This window comes from Ursus arctos, unplaced genomic scaffold (genome assembly GCF_023065955.2).
Source record: "Ursus arctos isolate Adak ecotype North America unplaced genomic scaffold, UrsArc2.0 scaffold_13, whole genome shotgun sequence".
NCBI lineage: Eukaryota > Metazoa > Chordata > Mammalia > Carnivora > Ursidae > Ursus > Ursus arctos.
The window spans coordinates 10,043,795-10,066,700 of NW_026622797.1; the positions used below are offsets into that span (position 1 = coordinate 10,043,795).

The 22,906-nt window shown below is 43.9% G+C and overlaps 1 protein-coding gene across 2 annotated transcripts in view; it reads right to left on the reverse strand.

Annotated features, from left to right (window-relative positions):
* The window catches only part of ZDHHC14 (zinc finger DHHC-type palmitoyltransferase 14), a 262,897-nt gene extending 249,981 nt beyond the window's left edge, over window positions 1-12,916 (reverse strand). For both annotated transcript variants that reach the window (XM_057310924.1, XM_057310923.1), the window contains exon 1: window positions 12,616-12,916. In XM_057310924.1, coding sequence (XP_057166907.1) covers window positions 12,616-12,860 — 245 coding nt within the window. In that variant the 5' untranslated portion in view covers window positions 12,861-12,916. The remainder of the gene's footprint in view (window positions 1-12,615) is intronic.
* Window positions 12,917-22,906: the final 9,990 nt, after the last annotated feature.

The following is a 22,906-nucleotide window of genomic DNA, read 5'->3' on the forward strand; positions in this document are numbered from 1 at the left end:
GGGCTGATAAGGACCTACACCACTGAGCTCAAACTACCCTATGAACAAAAAGGGGAGCCCAGGGCTTGTCACAATTGTGGATGCATTATTGAGCTGCAACTCCTTTCTTTCCTACTCAAGGACACATTGGAATGGGAGCAGGGAGTGAGAAAAGCTAACCCTGATGTTACCAAAAAAATTTTTTTAATTCTCAAGCTACAGCACTGTAACTTTGGTGTTGTTAGTCACACGTTCATTGCTGCATACACCAAAACAGTCTCAACACTTCATTTGAGAATTTCTGGTAGTTAAGTTTTCCAGTCTAATAAACCTCCCCCAAAATGTAGTGGCTTAAACAACAACATTGTTTGTTCACAAATCTGCAATGTGGAGAGAACATGGCAGCAAGAGTTCATGTCTGCTCCATCTGGCTTCCACTGGGGTGACTCAAAGACTAAGGGAAGAGGGGGAATGGAATCATGTGAAGGCTCACTAGCTTACATGTCTGGCTGCTGTGCCAGGAAGACTCAAAGAGCTGGGCGGGAAAAGCTGGGGGATCCATGGGCACCTCTCTATATATGGTCCAGACTCACTCTACCTGGTCTCTGCACTATGGGGAGTTTCTGTGTAATGTAGATAAACTTCTCACATGGTAGCTCAGAGCTGCAAAGGTACATGCCCCAAGTGAGAGAGACAGAACGAGAACTCGTGCACTAGATGAAAGCTTCATCACATGTCTGAGCTAGCCTCAGAAATCACACAGCATCACTTCTGCCATGTTCTATTTTTTAGAACTTAGTACTAAGGCAGACCCATATTCAAAGAGTGAAGAATTATACTCCATTTTTTAATGGAAAGAGAGTTAAAGATTTCATGAATATGTTTGAAAACCACTACCTAAGTATGGAAACAGAGAAGAAGCATATAGCCCAAGAGACATTAAAGGAAGGGATCAGTAGAGGATGAAGGGCTAAGTATGTGAGAAAAGGGGAAACTGCAATGCTGGGGACCGGGGGGGGGGGGTTCTCTTCATTCGCAGTGGTGGATCCAGGAACAACACATGCGGTGCTCAATGCCTTGCTCTCTGTGCATCAGGACACCTGTGTAAGAAATCTCTACAGACAGGAATAATTCAAGACTAGAAGACAGGTGCTCTAAGCAAGGGAGAAAGAGAGCAAGAGATGAAAGCCACATTGGAAGAGGCAAGAGGGATCACCACGATGACTCAAACTTGCTCAAGAAAGTAAGAAAAGGAGAAGGGGACGAGCAAAGTGAATTCAGGACAAGCAGGAAAGAACAAGTATAATACAGGAGAAAAAGAAAAAGAAACTGGTAAGCAGGAGATGAACATCCTAGAAGCTAAAGGAAGAAAAAATTTCAAGTAAAGAGAAAGCCACAATCTCCTACACCATTGAAAGAAAGAGAAAAACAAAAACAAGAAAGAAGGACACTGGATTTTGTCAAGAAAGTAACCAGGAACACACATTTTGGGGATCCATTTTATTTTAACTATTTATACAAGGGGAGGCAATAATTTCTCACCTCAGCAAGTAGAACTAACACCTCTAATAGACTCCAGTGTTTTGTGTTAAAAATAAGCTGTTTCTCCATATTCTTGAGAAGTGCCTGAAAAAATACCAGACTTAGGGAGCTTAAATCCTTTCCCAAGTGAGTTAGATAGCCATTCTTCCACTGATGAGATTACCTCAAGGCAAACCGCATCCAGCCCTGGAGGGCCGTTGGCTACACTCTCCTCTATCAGCCACCAGCCTTGTCACATTTTGATGGCTCTCAACAACACCAGGTTGTCATGGACTTTGGGGTCAGCAGTTTTTAAAACTCAGTTTGAAGATATATGGAAATTATTGTATTCCTATTTTTAAAAATGGTGTGTTCCGTCCAAACGTGCTTACGAAAAGGTCCCATTACAGTTGAAAGAAAGTCTACCTCAAAAATCTCTGGAAGGAAACAGGGAAGCCTATTCCAATGGTATGTTAGCTCCCAGCTGTGAAGGGCCAAGGAGGTAGAGGCAAAAATAGGTGTAAATTAAGGATAGCACAGCTCCTACAGTTTAGAAGAAAGGATTCAGGGGAAAAGGATACACACACACTGAGCTGTCACCTCTCTCTTCATTCTAGGACTGCACATGGCAGAGGAAGAGATTTTCTCTCTCATGTAGAGCACTAGGGAGATTGAAGAGTCTACAAGAGCTGAGGGCTGGCTGGTTCAATCATAAATCCCTTCTATCAGGACTTTCAACTAAAACCAGCTACATGAGAAGAGGTCAGTAACAGAACCTTAATTACAAGTACTCTGAGGGTTTGTATCTAAGCTAGACATGGGATCAGAGAAGAGCTTCCACACTCAAAGTATTATAAGTGGGGGATAAAAAGTTAAGCTTTTTTTTTTTAAAATCAACAAAAAACTAGCCTCAAATTAAACTGGCAAATGAAGATTTGTGATAAAGTATCTCACTTATCATAAGGATATATATTTCTATAAACCTTGCTCTTAATTGTATGTAACTTCAATGATTAGATGATAGTTACGATTTATCTTCTGAAAACTACTTTACCATCATATAAAAGCATAGTAGATTGAATCCCATGCTAAATTCTGTTACTCAGACCTAAGTATTTGAGCCCAGATGTCATAGTCATTGCCAGGACACACTTAAGAAAGCAAAACCTATAAAGAGGCAGGCTTGCATATTCTACCCCTTAAAATAATAGTAAATGCCAAGAATCAGCAAGAAGTCCAAAAAAGAAAGATTAGAAAGAGTATGAAGAATAAATTGAGTGTATTTATACAAACCAACTATTATAGCAATAAAAGTTAATTACATATGTATACAACAACATACATGAATCTGAGAAACACATTAAGTTAAAAAAAAATCACAAGCTGAAAGTTGTAAGAGCAATCACTCCCACTGTGACAATGAGAACAAGCCAGATTAGCTACAAAAGCAGTTTTTTAAAATATATCAGAGAGCTAAGGAAGCGAAGAAGCTTAAATGTGTTGAGTCCTTCCCAAGAGAAAAAAGGCCAACAACTGCTCTCATTCCTAGCAAAGTGGCAGGAAGAACAGGAATCCACCATATCCAGGAATAAGAAGAAAACAGGTAAATTTTTAAGCAAGTTTAATGGCTACATGGATGGCAAGGATAAGAATTCCAGGGAGCCTGAGCCACAGAGTAAGTCTGCACCACCAGCCAACTCCTTCCCATCGATCCTCACCAAAAACACGGTAAGAGTACACTAAAGGCTGGGGGTAGGGCAGGAGAGTTGAGAGGCAACTGCCCTGCGGTTCTAAGATTTTCCCAAGGGTAAGGCAGGGGTCAAAGCATGAAAAGTGAGAAAATCTCCCTTATGCACTTCAGGCCTTCACCCTAGGTAGTGCAGCTGCCCTCCAAAAGCTGAGGCCAGATAGCTGGACCAAGACAGATGGGCTGAGATGAGGGAGGCTGGGAAAGGGCTATAAGCAAAGAAAACTCCCCAGTAACCCAAACTGTTAATGGACTGGCTGAGAAATCTTCCACAGTTGAGTAAGCTGGTACTCGGCTATGAAGCATAAAGAAATCCTGAGAATTCAGATCCTAATTCCTGCTAAAGGGAAAGTCTCTGCCCTCGAAACATTTGAATTCAGTGATGAAATGGATCTAACTAAAGCTTCAGTAAAGACCACATCCATTTCAATAATAAATTAGACTGACTCAGCCCACACGCTAGCGGCCTGATAAAAGGCATGCCCTTTTAAATTGCCGCATCCTCTACAATTCTTTTATACACAATATCTGACATGCAATCAAAAATTATGAGACACACAAAGAAGGGAGAAAATAGAACCCATGGTCAAGAGAAGAAATAGCCAAAAGAAGTAGACCCAGAGATGATACAGCTGTTGGAATCATCAGGCAAAGAGTTTAGAATAACTACAAAAAAATATGTTAAAGGATCCAGTGGAAGACATGGACATGAATGAATGAAGAATTTCAGAAGAATAGAAATTATCTTTTTAATTATATAAAAAACTATTTTTTTAATGTAGAAATGCTCAAAATAAAAAAAATAAGATATCACAGATGGTTTAACACAGCTGAGGAAAGGTTCAGTAATCATAAGGTCAGACCAACAGGAATTATTCAAACTGAAGTGCAGGTGTACACACGCACACACACAGACACACACACAGATTATTAAAAAAAAAAAATAGGATAAGAGAGGGACAAAAGAAATACCTGAAGAAATAATGGATGAAAAATTTCTAAACCTGATGAAGGATATCAACCCACAGATCCCAGAAGTCTTAGCAAACCCTAAGCCATATAAGTAGAAAGAAAACTACACCTGGGCATATTGTAGTTCAACTGTTAAAAACAAAAGATAAAGAGAAAATCAGCTGGGAAAAAAAACTCACCCATTATAAACCACGGGGGAAAATGCTAAAAATAAAGGCTAACTTCTCATCAGAAACAAGAGACCAGAAGACAATGGACCAATATCTTCAAAGTTCTGATTCAAACAACTGTCAAACTAGAATTCTATATCCAGTGAAAAGATCTTCTATCCTTTAAAAATGAAGGCAACCATTTTCAGAAAAAGCAAAATCTAAAAGAACTTGTCACCAGCAGACCTGCATCAAGAAATGCTAAAAGAAGTACTTTAGGCCAAAGGGAGATGATATAGATGGAAGAAAGAAATCGTACTAGAAATGGTAAATCTGTAAAGATAAATATAAAATTCCATTTAAAATTATCTCTGTTTTATATATAAATGTATTTTGTTAGATTTATGTGGGTATATGTTTTACTTTAAATTATCTTTGTTTCATATAGGTATATATATTCAGGTTTCTTTTATATACTATGGACAGCTTTAAAGTAGTAACATCACTGGGTTTATAGCACACACAGATATACATTTTATGATAATAGAGTTACAAAGGGTGGGAGAAGTAAGTAAAATTATGTTTCAGGTTTTCTACATTATTTGGGAAGTACAGTATTACTGTTTGGAGGTAGCCTATAACAGGATAAACATGAATATTCTAATTTCTTACATAACTACTAAAAAAAGAATACAAAGAAATACAGCCTAAATTTTTTAATGGAAATAAAATGGAATAGTAAAACTATGCAGTTCACATAAGTGAAGGCTAGAAGGAGAAAAGAGAAATAATACATATTAGATAAGCACAAAACAAATACCAAGATCATAAGCTTAAACCTAACAATAAAATTTGAATATGAACTGTTGTGGCCACATTAAATTTACTCAAATTGATACCATTATAGTTGATTCTTGAACAAAACGGGGGTTGGGTGCCAACCTCACTCCACCCCACACAGTTGAGAATTGGTGTGTAACTTTCAACACCCTCAAAATTTAACTAATTGCCTACTGTTGACCAGCAGCCTTACAGATAACATAAACAGTCCATTAACACATATTTTGTATGTTACATGTACTATACACTGTATTCTTACAATAAAGTAAGCTAGAGAAAAGAAAATGGTATTAAGAAAACCATAAAGAAGAGCAAATACAGGGGCGCCTGGGTGGCGCAGGTGTTAAGCGTCTGCCTTCGGCTCAGGGCGTGATCCCGGCGTTATGGGATCGAGCCCCACATCAGGCTCCTCCGCTGGGAGCCTGCTTCTTCCTCCCCCGCTCCCCCTGCTTGTGTTCCCTCTCTCCATGGCTGTCTCTCTCTGTCAAACAAATAAATAAAATCTTTAAAAAAAAAAGAAGAAGAAGAAGAAGAGCAAATACATTTACAGTACTGTACTGTGAAAAAAGTCCATACTTAAGTGGACCCCTGCAGCTCAAACCTGTGTTGTTCAAGGGTTAACAATACTGTGTTTACATAAGAAAATGTCTTTTTCTTAAGAATGAAATGCTAAAAAAATTGGATATAAAAGGACATGATGTCTGCAACTTACTCTTTAATGGTCCAGAGGGAGGGAGGGAAAAGGACAGAGATGGGGTTTTTTTATATCTATAAAGATTTCTTTACTTTTTCACATATATAAGAATTTTTTTTATATTTTTTATATAGCAAAATAAGCCAAACTAAACAATCTGCTGTTTGGGAATGCATACATTAAGAAATCTTGAGGAAAAAGAGGCAAGGCATTAATAATGACTGAGCTCAGGCGGTGAAGACCTCAGGGAGGGGCAGGGAGACGGATCGGAGCTGAAATCCAGAGGGTGTGAGTAGATTCAAAAGCCCTGGTACCAATGTGGTTCTTGAGTGGTAGTCCCACAGGTACTCTTTACAATATTTTATTTCAAAACTTGCACGTATGTTACATAGAATCTTCTGTATGAGTCTAACATTACATTTTTTAAAGGGTGGAAATTGAGGCAGAAGATCATCCAGTTTATAAAAATTAGTTTGAATTGGGACCAACTTTTATAGTTAGTAAAGAACTAAACAAAAGCATTAAGATGGTCCCCAGCCTTCACCTGAGCCAAGTTTTTTTTTTTTAAGATTTTATTTATTTATGTGGCAGAGAGACAGCCAGCGAGAGAGGGAACACAGCAGGCGAGTGAGAGAGGAAGAAGCAGGCTCCCAGCGGAGGAGCCTGACGTGGGGCTCGATCCCAGACCGCCGGTATCACGCCCTGAGCCGAAGGCAGACGCTTTAACGACTGCGCTACCCAGGCGCCCCTGAGCCAAGTTTTTTATCAGATCCAAATTCCCGGATGTAACTAATTAGAAGTATCTATTGACCACCAATGTTTTCCCTTTCCCAACAACCTCAGCCGCAAAAAAATGAATACGCTTCCTTGAAACACTTAATTTAAATTCTCTTGCTAAGACACAGCAACTCTGCAATGAATAAATTACGTGCAACATTGCTCTGCCAAGGAAAAATCTTCAGGTTACGTAGATATGGCCCATTAAATAATTGACCATCATTACCCTATTACAGGTACCTATAGACGTCCTTACTGTATAACTTGGTATCACTTCCCACTAGCTGAGAGTCAACAATATCCTTAAGAGTTTTATTAAATAAATTCAAGTATCCAAAGTCAAGAACCCATAAAATGTGAAATTATTCCAGGTACTGTTGTAGTTGGGTAACATTCTTATACATCACAAAGTGTTTTATTTGCTTAAAGCATTTAGTTAAAAAATAAAGAAAAACTAGAAAGAAGTTTTAGTTAGCCAAGTGAACATCCCAACTCTGTTACTAGTTTTCTAAGTAACTAAGAAAACCTTTTATTTCCTCTGCTTCAATTAACACACTTAAAAAGGGATAAGACCTGATCCTAAAATCAGAAGACTTATACCTAATAATCAAAGCTTCTAAGGCAAATGTGTTCTAGAGGGCATTATTAGTTATAAATTTTATTAATGTTGACAACTTCGCAAGATGAAAAACTAAAGCACAAGGAAGTTATTTTTCAGAGTGTTTCAATACTGCAATTATTCCATAAACAACAAATATCCACTGAAAGCCTACTGTGTACAGCTAATGTTTTAGGTACTAGAATACGACAGTGAACAAGACTATCCTCATGGAACTTCCATGTGTTGATCTTGCACACAAATGAATGGGTTAGTGCCCTCATGTCAAGAGGTCAATAATAAGGTTTTGAAGCCACCGAAAATTCCTGGGTGGATCCACAGTGAGTTATAAAGTGTCGACACCATCTACCTGGTTAATAGGGAATGTTCAGGGTAACATCCTGATGGTCATCTACTGTCACCTACTATCAACTCCACAGTGTTCTACGATGCACAGTATGGCCAGCATCTGGCCAGAAGACAGGACACTTCCCATAGGTTTTCTGAGATGGTGTAAACTTGATGAAGTTCCGAATAGGACGGTTGAGAAAAGAGAGGGTCCTTATATGTTAAAAGGGTAGCATCTTCTACTAAATAATAAAGGATTTCCCATCTATAAGGGAGAAATTATTATTGGAAACAGCACTTTTGTTTATGGGGGACAGGCCCTTCTTCCATCTGCAAAGCAAACATCATCCCAGTTCCACTGACTTATTTCAGAGGGGATCGGCCAAAGAAAGAAGGAGGAAGAGGAGGAGGAACAAAGGGAAGGCGGGAAGGAGAAAAGGAAGGAGAGAAGGGAAGGAGAGGGAAGAAGAAACATGTAGTTTTTTTAAAAAATCATCAATGGACTTCCAGTGACAAGGAACTTAAGAATGCGTCCACATTCCCAAGTATTTCAGCCCCAGTCACACCCCATATTGTCTGTGGCCACAGCACAGAAGCAAGAGACTGTCAAGTCTAAGATCTGAGCAGGCCTCCCCTACCTCGCGGAGGCTCCAGGAAACACCAGCCTCACCTGGACGCCTGGCTCATCTCCTTTCTGCCCCTGTGATTGGAGACGACGAGATGTCAATAGTTCAGGACCAAAGACTTTTTATTTTCAAATTTTCAACTCAAAACAAGGGCAGGCTGTAAGTATGCGTATGTCAGAGAAGAAGAGACACAGAAATTGATAATGTTCACTGATCTTTTCAACTTGTGCTTCTGGGGATGTAAGAATGAGGACATTGCTGCGAGTCTCAGATGAGCCAGGCCCTCAGTCGCTGCAAGGAGCAGTGACAAGTCTCGACAGCACTGCAAGCAACTTCCTTCCGTCTCGAATACAGCTACAAAATGCTGGCACTCTCTATCAGTACACGTGCTGCACTCAAGATGCCCCAAAATACACAGCCCGGCCCTACCCAAAAATGAGCGGAGTTGCATCGGGAGCTTCTAGTAGCTTTCTTTACTGTCTTCACAGATCTAAGATGGTAGCTTTGAAAACGGAAATGAAATCCAGTCCCTGCTTCTTGGAGGTTTCCTCAGTGCTCCTGCTCAGGTCTGGACAAAGGGGGGGGGGGGGGTCCCAGACCTCTCTGCAGGACTCCCACTCTGAAGGATCAAGAGTGAAGCCACTCCTCAGACTTATACAAAGGTCTTTATTTCAATGGCAAACTACACAGTTCTGCTTTTTTTTTCCAGTCCAATATGCTATTGCTGTTATACTTGCTTATTAACCCACTTACTCCCTCCTTCAAAGGCTCTCAGAAAAGGGAGTCCTGGGGAGGCTACTTCTAAGGTTTGTTCTAATGATATGTGCTGTTTTTTGAGTACTGGCTATGTATGAGACACTGGACTAAGTATATTTTTTCATTTAATCATTGTAACACTTTAAGGTAGATATTATTAATCCCATTTAACAGATTGGGAAACTGAGGCTTAGAAGAGTCAAATTTTTTGCCCAGGGTCATACTTCTGGTTAGAATCTTGGGATCCGTCCTTCCAAAGTCCATACCTTTAAGCACTCTTCTATACTCGGAGGGAGAGCGGCACCGTGGGTCAGAAAGGGCACTGGCTTTGCAGTCAGAAGCCCTGACACTAGTTAGTGTGTGACCCTTGGTTATGTCACCTCTTTACGCCTCTGTCACTTCATCTGCAATCTGGGAATAATCATTCCCACCCTGCCTTTTTCCCAGGGTGAGAGGCAGTATCAACACCTGTTGCTATCCTCCAATAATTAAGTCCCTTTCTCTTGGACGAACTTCCCTGTCCTCTGTTCAAGGCTGGGAATGAGAGGGAGGGTAGGGGAAGAGCTGCAGGAAAAGGAGGTCCAAAGCTAAGCCTTGTGTCTTCTTTTCAAATGTTATACTTGCCTTTTGTAACTGCATGGGGAAACATGGACTCTAATGTTTGAACACGAATTCTACTAATATTAAAGTTATCTAGACATGAAATTAACCACATAGGCAAACACATAGTATGTGCTCAATAAATAACTAAAGAAAGGGCAGAAGGGAGGCAGGCAGTGAGCAGACAAAAATGCAATTTTCTCTTCACTTTTAGGCTGCTGGCATTTCATATCCTAGGCATGGAACTAATTGCTTCTCTGAGTCTATCAAATTAATTTGGCCAAAGTCATGTAATTTCACTTTGTCATTAGCAATGATAAAGAACTTAAAAGCAACACAGTGACAATATTCTTAGCCAAACCATAAAATTCTATAGTTTGAACAGCCCAGCGATTTTTCCCAACTGAGGCATCAGGCCAGGACTGGCCTATTTTCTTGAAATTTCAAATTGCCTAATTGAAGCAACACTCATGGAGACCAAATACACACACACACACACACACACACACACACACAGCTTATCTAAAAACGAAGCTTCCAATGGTAGCTAATAAAATCCCAGCACACATGTTTATTCCTACAGCCATTGGTTAACACAATGCTGACGCAGAGAAAAATCCCTAACAACCTACTAGTGAGGACTTTGGGGAACTCTTGGAAGAAACACACACAGAGCTTAAGAGGCGAATATGAATTTATGATGGTTTGCTTGAAAGCAGTATTTGAATAAAGAAAAATAAAAGACAGTAAGTACAACTAGAGGGGATCTCTAACCATACAGTGGGGAGTTGGGTGTACCCAGAAAATGAAACATTCATCATCCTGCATGAAACACACCTGTGGCTCAAGCTCACAAAATTAACCCATTTTCCCCACTCCTAAAATTGCCAAAAAGAGCAAACATGCCAATATAGATCAGTTCAAAACTTTTTAAACATTAGGAACATAGGGAATCCTATCTACCTAGAAGACCACCTATAAGGAAAGCCACCCTTAGAAGGATGGCATTTGTTTTTTTTTTTTTGTTTTGTTTTGTTTTTTTAGAAAGGGGGGAGGGGCTTCTAAAGTCACTTTGTAGGATTTTTATTTATTTTTTATTTTTTATTTTTTTTTTTAAAGATTTTATTTATTTATTTGACAGAGATAGAGACAGCCAGCGAGAGAGGGAACACAAGCAGGGGGAGTAGGAGAGGAAGAAGCAGGCTCATAGCGGAGGAGCCTGATGTGGGGCTCGATCCCATAACGCCGGGATCACACCCTGAGCCGAAGGCAGATGCTTAACCGCTGTGCCACCCAGGCGCCCCAGAAGGATGGCATTTGTGTTCAGTCACATGGCATCATGACTCCAGTGCCTGAATCTATTATGACTCAGACCCAGGTCTGTAAGGACGAGTGGCTGGCTCTGGAAGGGGACAAGGGGAGCAACAGAGGAAGAACAGAGCATTTCTCCTGCCATTCCCAAAGCCTTTTCACACCCTCCCCCTCCCATCCCCAAGGCCCCCAACAGGCTCCACCCTAGCAGCAAATGTGCCCCAAAGTTAAACTTCTGGAAGAGACCTGGGAAATGTATACAGTCAGAAATGAAGCGGTTGTGCGTGAGGTCTGGGGGAGCTGTGAGGCTTACCTCTGAGATCCCTCTCCTCACCTGGTCTAACTCAATCCTGCTAAAAAACTGTTCATCATAGCACAATGTTCAGACACAAAATATTTCCCCTCAGAGTCAGAAGGGTTTACATGAAAAGTATGACATTGTCAAGAGATCATTCATTTCTGATTGAGATAGCATTTGGAATACCAAACGCTGGGCACAGTATCAGAGCCTATTAATATTTACCAGAGACAAAAGTAAAGAAACACAAAGGTTTAATTAACCCTCTGCAACAGAAGATGTAGACTGAATGGGTATCATGCCCCATAATAAGCAGGATACAGGAAACTCAAAGAACTCCCAATAAGTGTATTGGGGTGTTTTTTGGGGGGGGTGTAGTGGAGTAGCTACAACTTTTATTGTGCATAGGATACCAGGAATTACATAAGAAGCTGCACTGCAAATGTTGGACCCAATAAAAGCAATTGAAATTGATTCTGGAATGTGGTTAAAGTACTTTATCTAATCTATTAATAAATAAGAAGATCTTTCATTAGTTGGCAGGAGGACAGTTGCTACTGGCCAACTTGATTTTCCTGAAAACGGCGAAGGCTTGCATGCACTTTTTTCAAATAAAAGCCCTAAAGTCCCAAAGTACTGTTTCTGAAAACAGAAGTTACCATGCAGTGTCATACTATTCCTGAACACGCTGAGAAAGTCTCCTTTCACCTGTTCCCCAACATGGAGGGGTGGGGAGGAGAAAGTGTGTATTTCCAAATATTTTTTATTGGAACTTTTTTAAAAGCGAAGAGTTTGGAAACCTCGTGGTAATCAGAAATTGTTGATCAAAAGCGACCATCTAAGGAGAATGAAAAACAAAATTATCCTTCCAGGCCACATCGGGTGGCCTACACGTGGAAACCTGAAATAACCAAGATTCTTCACTATTCAGCAAAGGTACCTAGAAGATTTAGTAAATGAGCTTAACAAGATGCCCTACAGCTTGTGAGCAAGAAAGGAAGTCAATAGTATTTACCCCTGACTGAGGAATCAGCCTCATCCTCCCTTCCCACACAACGCTACATCTGGGCTGGCTTGCTAGTCTCCAAACTCAGTAGAGACAGCACCAAGAATCAGTCACCTGCGAGGTGCCACCCAACCCTTGGGAGCAACAAGGCCGGCACACCTTCCAAGTGTGCCCTCTCCCCTCTGCACTCCCAGAGCCCGACCCAGGACTGCATTATCTCTGGGGACCAAAGACCAAACAGACCTCTAAAAGAAAAAGAGGGAGAAGTGGGTTTGCATTATATAACAATGTACAGCAAATAAGGCTTCTAGAAAACGAAAGTAGCGAAAGGAGGGGCAGGGGTCGGGAGAGGCAAGGGGAGCAGGGCGTCGCGGAGCTTTCGCTGCTACTTACTCGAAGGCGAAGAAGAGTCCGCTAGTGACCAGGATGAGGATGAGAGTCAGGTAGAAGACGCCCGTCTGCCGGGCCATCATGATCCTGCCGTTGCAGAAGAACTTGTTTCTTCCCGGGAAAACCTCCCATTTCCTCCGGGCCGCGATTTTCTTCTTCTTGTGGGGCGACTCCATGGGGGAGGAGCTGTGGGTGCTGATCTGACTGTACTCGCAGTCTTTCATGGGCCCGCCGCCGCCGGGAGGCATCCACGAGGGCAGCCGGCTGGGGGCGCACGCCCCCAGAAGCCCCCCGGCCGCGCGGGCGCCGCCGAGCCACGACCGCCGCCGGCCGCCCGGCCGCCCCCCGAGCCGCGGCGCCGCGGCCCCTACGCCGGCTCCCGGCTCGGCGACAACTTTGCCGAGGACACCCAGGTTAACCCTTGCGGGAGCCCAGCTGTCATAGCCGGGTCCCCCTCCGGGAGGGACGGCACTCGCCCGCAGCCCTCGGCGGCGGTCCTCAGTCGCTTCCAACCCGCGTACACGGGCTCCGGGGCCCCGCGGGGCGCGAGGGGCCGCCCGGCCGGCACCCGGCTCGCCGCGCGCCCGCCCCCTCGCACAGCCGCTCGCTCGGCCCCGCCGCCCCCGGCCCGCCGGCCGCGCCTCGGCTCCGGCCAGCCGACCCCCGAGCGCTGCGCCCCGAGGGGACACGAGGCGGCGGCCCCGGCGCCGGCTTCCTCGGGAGCCACTTCGGCGCCGCGGCCAGGTTTATTCTAATCCTTCCTCCCGGCGGCGGATCCTCCCCAGGAGAGAGCGATGGCAACTGGGAGGCAGCTCGCGGCACCGGCAACCCCTCCCAGGGGTGGGTGGGGAAACCGAGCACGTTATTCTGTCAGGAGCGGGCTCGGCGACAGCCCGGGCGCTGCTCGCGCGGCGACCCCGCGCCGGCGCGCCTGGCGGCCGAGCCCAGACCGCGGCCCCCGCGCGGGGCTGCCGGGGCCGCCCGGGCCGAGGGTCGCGGCGGCGGCTCGTGGGCTGCACGGCCAGCGGCTCCCCAGCTCCCTCCTGCCCCATAGGGGCTGGGCCGGGCGCAAGGAGGGCCGCCCAAGGAGGGGGGCGGCGGAGCGCGTCTCAGGGCCGCGGGGCGAGCGCCACAGACACTTGTTTGCAAGGCTCAGCCCCGGCGCGCGCGCGGCGCTCACAGCGGGTCCGCCTCCTCCCAGCCGGGTGGGCGGCGGCCCTCGCCGAGCCAGCCCGGCTCCTCCCCCGGCTCCTCCTTCTCGCCCGCGGGGTCCCCCCGGCTCCGCGGGGTCCCCACCCCAGTACTCTTGGGCGGGCCCGGCGCGGCCCCCCGGGAAGGCGCTGGGTTCCCCCGGGCAACGCTCGCGGACTGCTCGGGTCGGTGCCCGCGAGCCGGCCGCGGTGTGCACTCGCCCGCAGACTCGGTCCGCCTCCCAGCGTCTCCTCCAGGTTTATTCCCGGCCGAAGCTGCCGCTTCGGCTCACAGACACATTCACGCAGCAACACGCAAATTCATTCTTGTCACTCCGGGGGACCTGAAGAACCCGCGCGGAGAGGTGACCCTCCCCGGCCTGTCCCGGCTCTTCCTCTTCCTCCCCCAGCGGGGCGCACAGTCGACTTGCGGGGAGCTCTATTGCTGCCCGGGAGTGGGCGGGGGTGCCCGGCGACGGGATGGGGAGAGGTGGTATGAGGCAGGCCTGACTCCGGGATGAGGGCTGGGTTGGGGGGGTGTCTCGGGGCCCGGCTGGCTTCCAGGTTTCCCGCAGGGAGAGCGGGGCGGTCTGGGTCCCCTCCGGCCCCGGATCCCTGCCTCCGTCCCGGAGGACAAGCCCGTGCGGTCAGGCTCTGCGGGGGTTGCTGTCTCCCCAACCCTTTCTTTCTCACTTCTCCGACACGGGCGCTCGCGAATTACTCGCTTTATTTCTCCCCTTTCCCCTGCGAGCTCCCACGACAGCGGAGGAACCGACCGCTCTTCTCTCCAGCCCGCGCCTCCCCCTGCCCACCCCGCCCCGCCCCACCGTCCCGGCAGATCCGCGGGTGCGCTCGCCCCCTCCGTGGCTTTGCCGCGGGGTCGGAGCCCTCGCGTGGTGGGGACAACCAGTGGGCAGCCGAAAGCAAAGGCAGCTGGGCGGGGACGCTCGGTTTTCCGAGCCCCACTTTCCTTTCACTGCCCACTGGGATGTGTAGTTCTTTCTCTCGCCGACTGGCTCCGAGAGGAAGTACGACTTGGGGACCAAAAAACTACAAATCCCTTCATCCCCCGCGACGAAAGCGGGAGAGGCGCGGTGCCGGGCGTTCTGGTGCTCAGAGACTGGAGATGGGAAGTAACAAAGGGAATGGTGGGGAGCGGCTGTGCCTTCCCGATGCTGGGCACTTTGCACATTACACACCTTCTTTACCTAATCTTTGCTCCAACCCTGCGAGGCACTGTTGTATCCAGTTTAGAGAACGTTCTACTTGCCAGAGATCTCGAAGTGCCCCGGTGGTGATGAGATTGAACCCAGAGCCCTGAGAAAAGCCTCGGTGAGCAGTGTCAAGGGTAGATGAGACTGGTTTATACAAGAAAGAGAAAGAACTGGGGCCAGTTGGAAAGAGCTTCCTGCAGTAAGGGGAAAGTGGTAGGGATGGCAATTATAGTAGGACATGAAATTATAAGGAGTTATGAAAAAAGTGGATTTCTTCACAAGGGTCCATTCCAGAACAGGTTAGAGGACTAAGTTGGATCTTAAACCTACAATCAGAATTGGGTTTGAATCATTTGAGATTTTGTAGGACGGGTGAGCATATGATAGGAACAATTAAGTGCTTTGTGGCTACACTATTTAAAAACAACAATGACGACAACTGGCTTAGACCTTTCAAGGGAAAGGTCTCATATTCTTACCTGTTCTTTAGCTTATGGGATCAAGGGGATGTTATTCTTACTCAATTTATAGAACATACCTTTTCTCCCTGTGTCCAATTAATATACTAGATCCATCAACTTCCTGGCTTTAGAAAGCCTTCTATTTTGGTTCTCAGTGAAGCCTTAGTTTTTCTGGCATCACAGTTATATTTTAAAAAGTCCTTTTCTGTTAGAGATACTAGAGTATTTGCAAGTGCTTTAAAATACTCCAGCCCCAAAACCATGACCGTATAGATGAACCAATACTGACAAACTATGGAAAATTGTTTCCATTGGGTGATATATCTGAATTAGTTGCATATTGCCGCAAATTAGCAAAAATTTAGCAGCTCAAAACAACACCAGTGTATTATCTCACATTTTTTATGGGTCAGGTGTCCAGGCACCTAGGATCCTTTGCTTAGGGTCTTAACCTACGATCAGGGTGTTGGTGAGGCTGTGTTTTATCTGGAGGCTCAACTGGAAAAGTATCAGCTTCCTTGCTCAGTCAGGTCACTGGCAGATTTCATTTCCTTGCAGCTGTAGGACTGAAGACCCTGGCTTTTTGCTAGCTGACAACTGACGACTGCCCTCAGCTCCTAGAGTGCCCCTGGAGTTCATTGTCACGTGCCCTTTCTCAGCGTGGCCACTGACTTCATCGAGCCAGCACGGAGTCCCTGGAGTAAGTTTGTTAGCAAGATGGAATCTTGTATAACATAAGTAATCACACAGGGGAGACATAAAACTGCCATATTCTATTGCTTAGAAAGCAAGTCACAGTTTATGCACATACTCAGAAGAGAGGATTATCCAGGGTATGGACACCAGGATGAGGGGGCCACGCTAGTGTCTGTCCACCACGGGGTACAAGAGGATCCATTAGGCTAATCTTATCTACATCTACTTCTGTTTATGTTTGAAATTTTCTATAATACAAAGAAATAAGTTATTCCTTGTTTCTTCCCACTGCATGTTTACTTAGACCTATGGCAATACATTCACTTAGGACACATACCTAAAGAAGTTCATTAGAACCTGATGTGCTGGCCACAGATTTTAGCTGATGATCTAAAAACGACTCTATAAGGTATGGTAGAGTTTCCTTGTTCATTCATTTCACAATTGTTCATTTAGGGGCCTAGTTCGCGTCAGATCTGTTTTAAGTACTATTTTAGGGGGAGGGATATAAAGGGATCCAAAACATTTATATTTGAGGACTAGAGGGAGAGGTGGGGAAAACAAACAGTAAATACAAATAAAGTGCAAACAATAGAAGCAAATAAATACTAAATGATTAGATAATTTCATTACAAGAAAAAAAAAAAGCAGGATCATGAAATAGAGAGAATTGGGGGAGGAGACACTTGAACAGAGAACCAAATGATGAGAAACAGTAAGTACAAAGGCCTCTAGGCAAATCAAGCCTGGAAAATTCTAGGGGTACAAAGAAAAGTCAGTTTGGCTGGAATAAAGTGAGGGACAGGTGAGTGGTAAGAGGGAAGGCTGGGAGCATACAGGATCAGTGAGGTGACTGGAATTGACTCCACATGCCCTGGGAAGGCACTTAATCTGTGACCAGTATTAAGTGGTGACCAGTCAGAAAGAAGAATAATCTACAGTACTTGGCCTTCAAGGGATACATAGATTCCACACTGTAATGCTACAGGGACCTCAGTGCATCTAGAATTATAGACCTGAACATTTGTTTTGCGTACGAGAAAACTGAGGCCAAAGGAAGACCCTGCTAAAAATTCCTTGAGAATGTCTCATGATAGCAAATAATCCATAAGAGAATCTTGAATGGAAAGAGTGCATTCTCTGATTTAAAGCTTTGGAAAACTGACAACAGACAATTACTTAGTGCCTTTCATGTGCAAGACAGTGTGAGGAATAAGTTGAATGTGGCAGAGAAGCTATAGTTTAGTTTGAGAAACAAGATGGAGACACGTAGAAAGTAAAGAATGAATTTCTTCATGATGAAATAAAAATAACTATCTTTTCTGAGTATCTCCTTGTGTCAGGCAGTCTCCTAGTTCTTTAGACATTTAGCTCACTAGATCCAGAGGACAGCCCAACGAGGCAAGGATTCTTACCAGTATTTCACAGAGGAGTAAACAAGCTCAGAGAAGTGGGGTGATGTGCCCAGAGGTTCATAGCTAGTAAGTAACTGAATCAGGATTCTTCAGCCAGGCATGTATGTGTGATTCCAGCCCTTTCTACTCCAGCCTGCTACACAATGGAAAGAGTATACTGTGTCTGACTAGCTGCCAACTGACTAGACTTTGCTCAAAGTGGGGCTGGGGGCTGTGGCAATGTGGATAGGCAGACCCCAGGGGGATAGGATCTTGGGGCAGTGGGAGTGGTGGGGGAAACACATGACGATTCTAGTTGGACTAGAACTGACAAGATTCAAGAGCAAGAAGTTCACTTGGGAAGGGATTCCAGAAAATGTGGGGCCAGTGAAGTGAAATAGAGGGAAAGAAGCTTCTAGAGCATGCATTATGAAGCAAGTTACCACCATAGGTGACTGAAGCTCAAACCCTCCAGGGAACACTGGAGAGTGGTGCAGAACCCACCTCACATTCCCCATGAGTGGGGTAAGGAAGTTGACCTTTATCCACCAACCCAGCGCTGCTAGTTGAGAGCTCCTTCTGGGAGAATTACTCTATCATCATCATCATCATCATCTCCTCCTCCTCCTCCTCCTCCTCCTTCTTCTTCTTAAGATTTTATTCATTCATGAGAGAGAGACCGGGCATGAGAACAAGAGGAGGAAGACAAAGAAGCAGGCTCCTTACCGAGCAGGGAGCCCAACATGGGGCTCGATCCCAGGACCCTGGGATCATGACCTGAGCCGAAGGCAGATACTTAACCCACTGAGCCACCCAGGAGCCCCTACTCTATCTTCTTAACATCTGACCACCCTCCTAAAACTGATATAGTCAGCACCCCCGTGGGCACTCAGAGCACCAAGCTAGGCCTCCCTGGATTGTTGGGGGTGTCTTTGATTCCAGCGGGTTTTTCCCTGTTTTCACCTGACTCGGTGGGCCCACTGACAACAAGGTCATGTTATTAACAAAATTAGAGCTTTGTTCCTTTCATCTGAGCAGCTCAAAAAATTCCACAAATCCACCTCAGTAATTCTCAGAATACCTCCAAGCAGCCAAGAGGAAGAATTGGTCTTATGTATGGTGAAAGGGGAAAATGTTCAGATCCAGGACATTATATAATTTATATACCTTTTGAGGTCAGGATGAAAGTGCATTCAGTGTGTCAAAGTACGTAGAGGTCAAAGGGACACAGTCGTCTAAGGAGAACTTTGAAGTCACCAGAAAAGGTTTTCTTCTGAGAGCTCTAGAATGGCAGGAAGTAACTGCTGAAACTCCTATATCAAACAGAATTCTCCAAGAAATCAGACACCCTAATTCCTTCCAACCCAGAGAGCTGGCTCACATTTTTACATGTGGCCAGCACATCTGGGAACGTCATGGGTCAAAACATGTAAGATGTTTAAAGTAATAAACTCAGGTCTATAGGAAAAAAGTGGATAAAGCAGAAAGAACTTAATCCAAAATTTTCTTGTAATTGTCCCCAAGTGAGTTTTTCTTGCCTTTTAACACTAAAAAATTACTTTTTGGTATTTTCATAAAAATAACACATATGCATTGAAAAAATTGTATTACAAGAAAAAGAAAAATTATATTGCACATAAATACAAAAAATATAAAAGTTGTTCGAATTCCCATCACCTTAAGATAGTCATTAACATTTTGTTGTCCATCCTTATATAATTCATTTTACACACATATACCTATATCATTTAACAAAAATGAAATCATATCATGCATGCTGTTTGCATCCTGTATGTTTTTTATTTTTTTAATTGTGGTATTTTTTCCACATTTTCATTTCCAACTCCCACTCTTTCCCAAGTAACCATTGTTAACAATATATATCCTTCTCCAGGCTCATATCATAATAGGCAAACACACAGACACAATCCACATTCCACTTTCATCAATTGTCCTAATAATGTTCTTTACAGTTAATTTGTCCCTGCCCAGGCTCATACATGGCACTTTGTATAAGGTCTCTAGAGTCTTCTTCCACGTGGAATGGCCACATTACTTCCTGTCTTTTGTTTCTTGATCTTGACAGTTCAGAAGAGCATAGGCCATTTATTGTCGTTAGGCATCATTCAATTTGGGTTTGCCTGGTATTTCTTCACAATAAGATCCAGGTGAGGACCCTCACTGGCTCTTGGCCTGTGCACACAGGCAACATAGCTGAAACTACAAGACACCTGCCTCATTCAGGCCCGCGGCTTCTTCTGGGCCTACGGTTCCTCACTTTAAATTTTTTTTTTTTTTTGAAGTAAGTAGGCTCCATGTCCAACACAGGGCTTGAACTCACTACCCTGAGATCAAGAGTCGAATGCTCTTCCAACTGAGCCAACCAGGTGCCCCTCCTCACACAATTTTGAAGAAGCATGTTCATATGGGTGCTGGATAAAGCTGGAATGGGCCTCAAGCCCAAGCCGAAATTGACCCCCAAAATACAGACACTTGTGAATTGAGAAGCAGAAGAGTATGCACTCAGTTTTAAAGCAGCAAAAATTATGAAGAGGGCCAAAGTCTCCGAAACTCCTTTGCTGATTACTCATAATACATGCAACGGAACGGTAAGTAAGCATGAAGGCGAAAGGAGAAGCTTCCTCTCGGCGATGAGAAACAACAGTCCTGCGGCTTCCAAGACGACGCACCTGCCGAGGACGGGGAGAGTAAAGCTCGGGGTTCTGTAAGAGGTTCCAACTGGAGAGCCCAGCCCTGGTGTTCAGAACACTTATATCTGCAGCCAACGCCCATCTGCTCCTGGGAGGACGGGAGCACAACAAACACTTCTCTCAACTGAAAATGCTGCTTCGCCAGAAAGAATTCCAAAAGAATCCAAAGTGGATTTCAGAAATTTCTTGTCTCCTCTGTAAAGAATGGGTTTTGAGAAATGTCTAATGCTATTTCTGAATGAAAGCTAGCCAGTACAACAACGGGCGGGATTTCTATTTATTCTCTGAATACAGGGAAACCAAATCCAAAAACAAACTTTTCTTGGCATCCTTGGCATTTCTGGGAAATAAAAATCTCATTGGAATGAAAACTGAAACGTACCTACCTCGAAGGTTGGTTGCGAGATCAAAAAAATACACGAAAGTACCTTGTAAATAATAAATGTATGTGTAAGTATTAATTGTATTTTCATTATTTTCCCTTTTCTCCGATGTTTTTACTATTTATATTGTTTTCTTTCAAAAGGCAATTGAGACCTTTACGAAAGCGTCTGCTTCTACTCATTTCGGTTTCTCTGGACAATAGCCTAACTCCTAATTCAGAAAAAAAAAAAAAAAAGTATGTCTTTGTTCTCCCAAAAACATCCTCATAACAATACATTTGTAAAACCTGAAGTTTATTCCTGTTTGGGGTGTAAAAATATCAGGGATATTCTTAATTATAGGTAAATCAATGAGATAAAGAGTGCAAATATATTTCCAGAAATTTTCATTTTTATAACTTTCTATTGTTCCTGTAATAATAGTTCCCCTTAAGAGGCAGTTTAATTTGTTCTACGACAGACTTATTTCTAAGTTTAAAATCATTTCACAACATAACATAGTAAGTTATGCTTTAGCTCTCTTACATCTTTTCTGGAATGACGTAGATACAAGTTATTGGTTTTTTGTTTTTGTTTTTTTAATTTATTTGAGAGAGAGGGAGGGAGAGGGAAAAAGCATGAGGGGGGGGCAGAGGGAGAAGCAAGACTCGCCGCTGAGCAGGGAGCACGCTACAGGGCTGATCAGGGGACCCTGGGATCATGACCTGAGCCTCAGGCAAGATGCTTAACCTACTGAGCCACCCAGGCGCCCCTAAGTTATTGTTCTTTTAAATAAGCAGCATTATTTCAACTTTCTATTTAGCCTATTTAGATATGTTGAAAAAAATTGGGTTACGCGTTTTGGTAGAAGTATCAGTGGAGTGATCTCGTGCCCTTCCCAACATCAGGTCAAATGGTGTTGGTCTGTCCCAGTACTGGTGACGTTCATTTTGATCATTAGGGCAAGATAGGTCCGCAAGACGTTTTCAATATAAAGTTATTATTCTGGGGACTCGTGGGTGGGCCTGAGCCTGAGCCTTTGGCTCAGGTCATGATTCCAGGATCCTGAGATCGAGTCCTGCATCAGGCTTCTTGCTCAGCAGGGAGCCTGCTTCCCCCCTGCTTGTGCTTGCTCTCTCTCTGTAACAAATAAATAAAATCTTTAAAAAAAAAGAAAATAAATAAAGTTATTATTTTTCCTTCATAATAATTACAAATAATGTAAATATCTTATTCCTCATCAAACTCTCACCCACTAATTTTACCAATTGATGATTTCCTAATTTTATTCTTCTTCCTATCTTCCTTCCTTCCCTCTCTCTCTCCCACTGTCCCTCTTTTTCTCTCCTTCTTCCTCCCCAACTCTCTCCCCTCTCTCCCTCTGTCTCCCTCTCCCCTCTCCTGCTCCTGTTCTTGGTATTTCACAGTAAGGAAGAACTTTCCCTTCTTCCCCATTTACTTATCTGTTCACTCATTTATTTCTATCAGAATAGCCTCTTGGATGTTTATATTATTCAACGGGTTATTATCAACAGTTATTTTGATATTCAGATTTTTCCAGATTTGGCCCCTTCAAGCTAAGTCCTGAGTAATGTGGCATGACCCAATCATTCTTTGCTTCCCCACTAACTGACTCAATCAGCTGTTCCAGGCTCATCCTGTCCTTTCCTTGTCTTAGTCCTGCCAGTCATTTCTCCAAGGGGTCCTAGTTTGTTTTAGTGGAAATTATATACGTGCTTATATATCTCTATTTCCATCTCTGTAAAAACATAGGCACACATAGACATGTACGTTTATTTTTCTCAATGTTAAAAACCATGTTTTTAAACTGATATATGCAATTCTAATTAAGAACTATGGGCTATATTGCCTGTTTTTCTACTTTGCATATTTGAAGACCTGAACCACTATCCTCAAGGTATTTATTCATTTCTCAAGGTTAGAATACGAAAAAGATTTCAGAACAGCTAGCCCATGCCACCAAGAAAAGCAAACCAGCAAACTAGAATTGAATAATTACTTACAGTTCTTTCTTTTTTATCTCAGACAAAATAAATAAGTAAACAAATAAAGATTGGACATCCTTGCATTGTTTTTAACCTGAGGAGAGAGCATCAAATATTTCATTGAAGGGGTTTCCTTCTATTTCTGGCTTGATGAGTTTATATATGCATAGATGTTGACTTTTGTAAGATATTCTTTCTGTACCTATTGAGATAGTTTTCGCCTTGATTCTGTTAATATGATGATAATTACATAGACTGAT